At 44.5% G+C, this 6,000-nt stretch overlaps 1 protein-coding gene across 4 annotated transcripts in view; it reads right to left on the bottom strand.

Annotated features, from left to right (window-relative positions):
* Positions 1-259: 259 nt before the first annotated feature.
* Sh3glb1 (SH3 domain containing GRB2 like, endophilin B1) overlaps positions 260-6,000 on the bottom strand; it is a 43,163-nt gene continuing 37,422 nt past the window's right edge. For all 4 annotated transcript variants that reach the window (XM_040751666.1, XM_040751664.1, XM_040751665.1 and 1 more), the window contains 3 exons: positions 1,909-2,077; positions 773-885; positions 260-436 (listed from right to left, as the gene is read on the bottom strand). In XM_040751666.1, the coding sequence (XP_040607600.1) occupies positions 1,937-2,077 (141 nt within the window). In that variant the 3' untranslated portion in view covers positions 260-436; positions 773-885; positions 1,909-1,936. The remainder of the gene's footprint in view (positions 437-772; positions 886-1,908; positions 2,078-6,000) is intronic.

Here is a 6,000-nt window from a genome sequence, read left to right as displayed (position 1 = left end):
AAATAAGTTTTCTCCAATGGAGTGACACTGGGTATTCCAACCACACTCCAGGACAGGCCCCGTGCTTTAGAGGAGATGACAACACCAAGTAAGGCTTGATGTTTTACATGCACTTTTTGTTTTGGTGTTTTTTTGTCTTTTTCTTTTTAGGTTTTTTTTTTTTTTTTGAGAGAGAGAAAGAACATGATTTTGGGTGGGTAAGGAGGTGGGAAGGATGGGGAAGGAGGGGAGGGGAAATAATATGATCAAATACATTGTGCAGGTTTTTTTTGTTTTTAAGCCAATACATTTAAAAATGGAGAAACAAAGCCAGAAACGGTCCATGTGCTCCAACATCGCGGTAATGGGAGATGGTACTTTTAAGATGGGTTGAATACATGATTGGGTAATGATGATCTCTGGAGATGATTAACGGTGCTGACCAGTTCCAGGTATTCTGTTAAAGCAACACAAAACAAACTAATGCACTTAGCATTTCATTGTACAAGAAAGTCACACGGCCAATGTACACCCACCAGGTAGGGGAGAACACTCTTCTGATGGAGATGGGAAAGCAGATACGTACATTCCCTTCGGGAGCACAGTTTAAGTGTGTCGGCTGAACATAGTGCATTCTCAGCTATTGTAACTGCTACCCCTGTGCCCATGCTTTATATGCCTATTGCCTTTCTGTGTTGTACCTGACCAACTGGTCCCACACGGCCACCTGGGCTGGGTCCCTGCACCTGCCCATCTGGCCACGCCTTTTAACCCTTGTCAGTGCTCTCCTTACCCGATTCTCCATTCTGTTTGCCTCATTCCACAGCACTTAGCTGTCTGTGCTGCCTGTACTCAGCTCTGACAAGACAATTTGATGAAAATGCAGGAATCTGGCAAAAATTCATTCTATGGAGAAAAAGTAAAATCATTTAGGCTAATTAGAACACTGAAGCATAATTGAATTGGAACAGGGGCATTAAATTCACTCATCTTATTGGGATGTCATGAAAACTAGCTTGTCAGTATGCATGGTTTGAGCACAAAAGAAAAATTGTTATTGATTTACATATAATCTCTGTGGTGGGTCTTCCAAAAGCCTCTGTAGCTTCTATACATCGGGGGGGGATGAAATCAAATGTCAAGCTTAAGGCCCATCTATCTTGGATCTATTTTTTTAAAGCCCATTAAAGAGCAATGTCGGTGCTGGCAAAGACAGCACTACTCCTGTGGCTGTGGGGTGGGAAGGAGTGAGATCTGCCTCTGGAGCCAGACATAAAGAACTGCAGGCTAGTTTGTACAGCACCATTGCAGCGCAGCGCGCGCGCGTCATTAGATCTTCCGATGAGAACCTTCAAGGCGCCACTGTTTTTGTTTTTGTTATTGTGTTTGTTTGTTCGTTTTTTTTTTGTCTTTGCTCCAGGCCCCATCTCCCACCCCAATTGGCAACTATCTCACAGTAAATGCTGGCCTGCACCTAATTACTCAGGGCTTGCTCGGGTAGGCAGCTGTCTTTTTCTTTGACAAACTGCTTCCTTCCATTTCTCAATCTCCACCTTTACTTCTGAGTCTACCAGAGCGGAAATGGAGGAGGGCCGAGTGCATCTCACTGGTGATGCTGGTGATGGCTGTCTAGAGGAGGCAAGGGAACTTCTGCCTCAAGGTTCCGAAGCCAAAATAAGAAGTTTCTTCCCTCCAACTTGCTACAGCGATGTCAGCTGAGAAGAGTTTTCCCATGGCTTGGCCTTGGTTTGTTTTTGTTTGTTTGAGTTAAAGGCTATCATACAATTAGAGTGGCAATAGTCACAGGAAGACATGAACAGAGGATTCCAGACAGAGTAAAGTACGTCAGATGTTTCATTTCATTGCCCCCAGTGGTCTGCAGGGGGGGATTTGTATGACCCTTATTCATCTAGAAGTTAGGTAACTCACCTTCAGTCCTGCCAGGAGAACAGGAGAGTCATGGAGGAGGCTTACTTTCCAGCGGAAGGAGCACCACCACTGCTTGGGTCCATCCCACTGACCCTTCCTGTGCACTGACCACCACTTCCTCTCCTGAAGTTACGGAAGCTCGAGTGGAGATCGTCACACTCTTCAACATCTGAATGGAATAGAGGAATGTTCAAGCCAGCTTATGTTTAGATAGAGAGACACTGATATGAATGTCTAGAATGGGCCAAGATGACAAACACTGGACACCTTGACATTGCAAAATGACTGACATCATGCATCTGGGGAAACCCAAAATCAAGCAGCGATGTAATGTTATATATCCATTCCTGGTAAAGTGCTACTCTTGCGTGAGTCTGTATAAATATGGCCTTGAGGTCAGAAGGGTGTGCCTTCCCTTTCCCTGTTTGCCTTTGCTAGTCTACGTAGGGCTGAGTGTGCTTATCTCTGTCTGTGTGCTGGCCAGCCTACATGTGTGCCTGTGCCCACCCGGGGACAGCCCATTCATGCTGTCATGTATGTGCCTGGGTGCCGGTCAGCATCTGCCTGCCCAGCAGCCTGGGTGCTGGTAAACAAAGTACGTCTTATCTGTCTACTCATTCTTTGCAACCTCCTGGCATCCTGAGACACTCCTTCCTTTGCAGCCTTCACAGAATTCCCATCCAGCCCCCTCCACGCCTCTCGCTCGAGGGGTTCCCAGCAGTGCACTGTGAGAGTTGTCTACACAACAGTGCCTCCACACAGACTCAGGTCTTCACAACTCTCCTAGTGAGTAAAGCCCCACAGTGGAACTGCCCGTCACACCAGCTCGGCGTTCAAAACGACTGGACTCTGTTCCTGCTTCTGCCACTTAGTATTTCTGGGATGATGAAACGGCACTTAACTTCTGTAAATATCATTTTTTTTTCTGTGTGTGCATGTGTATGCATGGGGGACAGGGGACAGGCAGCCTGGGTGTCATTCTTTAGGAGCTGCCTGATTTTTTTGATATTGGCTTTTTCAGTGATCCGGCCTTTACCAAGCAAGCTAGCCAAGGGACACATTTGCTTCTGCCTCCTGAGCTCTGGAGTGACAAGTGTGTACCAGCACCTGTTTTTTGTTTTTTCCCAAGTGACATTAGGGAACCGAGCTCATGTCTTCATGCTTGCAAGGTAAGCACTTTCCCAATGGAGCTGCGTCTCTAGTTCCTCGCCCTTACCTCAGTTGCTTGAGCCTCATCTTATGTTGGCTGCCTAGAGCTGCTGGGAGTTGTCAATGTGAAAGTGCATGGGGAGTGCTTCAAGTGTTTGTTAAGTGTCCATTAAATACCATCGTTCTCAATCCACTGGGCTCTCCTGGATAGCTCCAAACCCACGTTTGCACAGACGGCCCTGGTTAAACCCACGGGGTCACAAAAAAGCTCAAAAAGACCTAACGGTGAGACAGGGATTCGTAGGGAAGCACAGGGATAGGAGGAAGATAGAGAATAGAAGGTTGGGTGACAGTCATCAGAATGAGCTATATGCATGGATGAAATTGTCTAAAAAAAGAACAATCTGAATAAAAAGTACAAAACGCTCTCATTTCCTACTATACTCTTGTCATTTCATAGACTTCAGGTGTGTGAACGGGTTCAGGGAATTGAAGGGTCTTCCAGAACTCTACAGGGTTCTCATAGCTGCACTAAAAGTTTTAGGTCAATTATAGATTTGAAAGATTTTGGGTCACTCACCTGGGAGCCTCACCAGCATTTGTAGCTTATGAATGTGCCCCTCTATGTTTTAAGTGATTGACTCTCAGAGGCTCTGCCCAAGCTACCAGCATTTGTAGCTTTTGAATGTGCCTCCCTGTGTTTCAAGTGATTGACTCTCAGAGGCTCTGCCCAAGCTACTAAGCTGAGCTGAGCACATTAGAGAAGAGAGGAGGGTGACTGTTTCCTACACTGAAAATGCAGCTAGGAAGGGTCCCAGTTCACTGTTACAGGTTCCAGAGGGAACAAATACAAGGTAAGGAGCCAGAGGAAAGGGAACTGGCTTCCTAGAGAAACATTATGGGATGGCAGATGGGAGACTATGCCTGAGCTGTGCTTGAGTTTTCTGTTGCAGAAGGGATCAATCACTGCCCCCTGATCTAAACCTTGTTAACTGATCTAATAGTTCCCAGCGGAACCCTCTAAAGCAAGGCCTTGGAAATGGGGAGATTTGGGTCAGGACCCAGGCTGTGTGAGTTAAGAGTCTTCATTACCCCTTTTATGGAGCATAGGGAGCAAATGAGATGGATGTAAATCACCTTCAGCACTGTCCCGCTCTGCAGTTAATCCTTAAATCATTGTAGCTGTTATTATTTCATTGCTTTAAACTTTCAGTGTTTCTGCTAATGAGACCTTTGGGGGAAGGGATAGGGAAAACGGGAAAAGGAAGTCCTGCCCAGACACTATGACTTTTCCTGTGGCTCCTGCGGTCAAATAAAGCAAATGACTACAAATGGCAGAAGCCAAGCTTGCTGGCTTTCTAATGTGAACACAGGTCTGTCAGGAGCTTGGTAAGTTTCTGGATCAGTACCGTTTGTTTACTACAACACTAAAGGTTTTAAAAAAGCTTTTGGGGACTAGGGATATACCTTAGTAGTAGGGTGCCTTGCCCATCACCCTGGGTTTGATCCTTTGTACCATAAAGGGAGTTAGGGTGATGGCTCAATGGGTAAAGAGCTCATGCTGTGCAAGTAGGAGGATATGAGTTCAAATCCCCAGAGCCTACATTAAAAGCTGGGTATAGTGACATGTCTGTAACTCCAGCACTGTGGGAGAGCAGAGGCAGAAGGTGCTCACGGGCCATTAGTTAACTCCATGCTCAGTTAGAGACCCTGTCTCAGTGGAATAAGACAGAGTATGATAGAGTAGGGCACTATAGGTCCTTTTCTAGTCTCTACACACCTGCACAGGCCCCACTCCAAATACATCAATAAAACAAAACCCTTTGCATTGGAATGCACGAATCGTTGGGAGGTAGACGTTCTGTGATCCAAACGTCACCAATGGTCTTTCCAACTTGTAAGTCCTGAGCAGATGACTGCTGTGGGCTCAACAGACTCTGCAGTGTAGCACTGTTGAGACAGTAAGGATGTCACTATTCCAAGAGAATAGCTTTTGGCTACTCATTTTTTTATTAGACCAATCAGGTGCCTCAGGCAGGCAAGGTGAAACAGATGGAACATGTCTTTACATAATTAAATGCAACATAAACACATGTTAACATACCTTTACACAGTTAAAGTAATATTCTGCAGCATAAACAAATGTAATACATCTTTGCCTAGTTAAAAATAATATTCCACAACATATCCCCCTTTTTGTTTAAATAAAAATAAAGGTTTTAATTACATATAATAAGATTATATATAAGAAAAGTTATCAAGTAAGAATTACACTTATAATATCCAGTCCATTTATATTTGGCAAATTCAGGGAAAATACTCCACTATTTATTCTGTCTTGGTGAGTCCAAAGTCTTGTACCTAATTTATCTTCTATTGTAACTAAGGAAAATTATAACTATCTAGTCTTCAACTCTATCAAAGAACCCAGAAGGATATAGTATTACTTGAGTAAACAGAAAGTACAGTGCAAGCCACTTCCAAAATTATAGAAATTACAGACATCTGGCTGCTTGGACAGTCACCAAGGCTCCTCTGCAAGGTTGACGCATCCATTTCCAGCCTACAGGTGTAGAATATTTGGCAGACTTCTCTATGAAGCAGGAGTTTTGAAGGACTGTACTGCCTAGTATTGGCAAAGTTCAGCAGTTGCATTCTTGTGTGTCTTGCAGAATGTCTGGCAGACTTTTCTGTGAAGCAATAATTTTGAAGGACTGTCCAACCTTTTCTCGGCAAAGTTCAACAGTCTTTTTCCTTTGTGTCTTGCCTGTCCAGTATGTACAGCATACTGTTAGCAGTCAAGACAAGAACAGTTTCTTTGCCACAATGAAATCAAACTCCATAAGGAGTTTCTCCAATGGCCATCATCTTCTCTGAAGTAAATTGGTGCTGCCAGGAGCAGACAGATCTCACTATCATAAAAAGACTTAGGTTGTTAAACAC

This window comes from Mesocricetus auratus, unplaced genomic scaffold, assembly GCF_017639785.1.
Source record: "Mesocricetus auratus isolate SY011 unplaced genomic scaffold, BCM_Maur_2.0 Super-Scaffold_100009, whole genome shotgun sequence".
NCBI lineage: Eukaryota > Metazoa > Chordata > Mammalia > Rodentia > Cricetidae > Mesocricetus > Mesocricetus auratus.
This window is presented reverse-complemented; position numbering and strand designations above follow the sequence as displayed.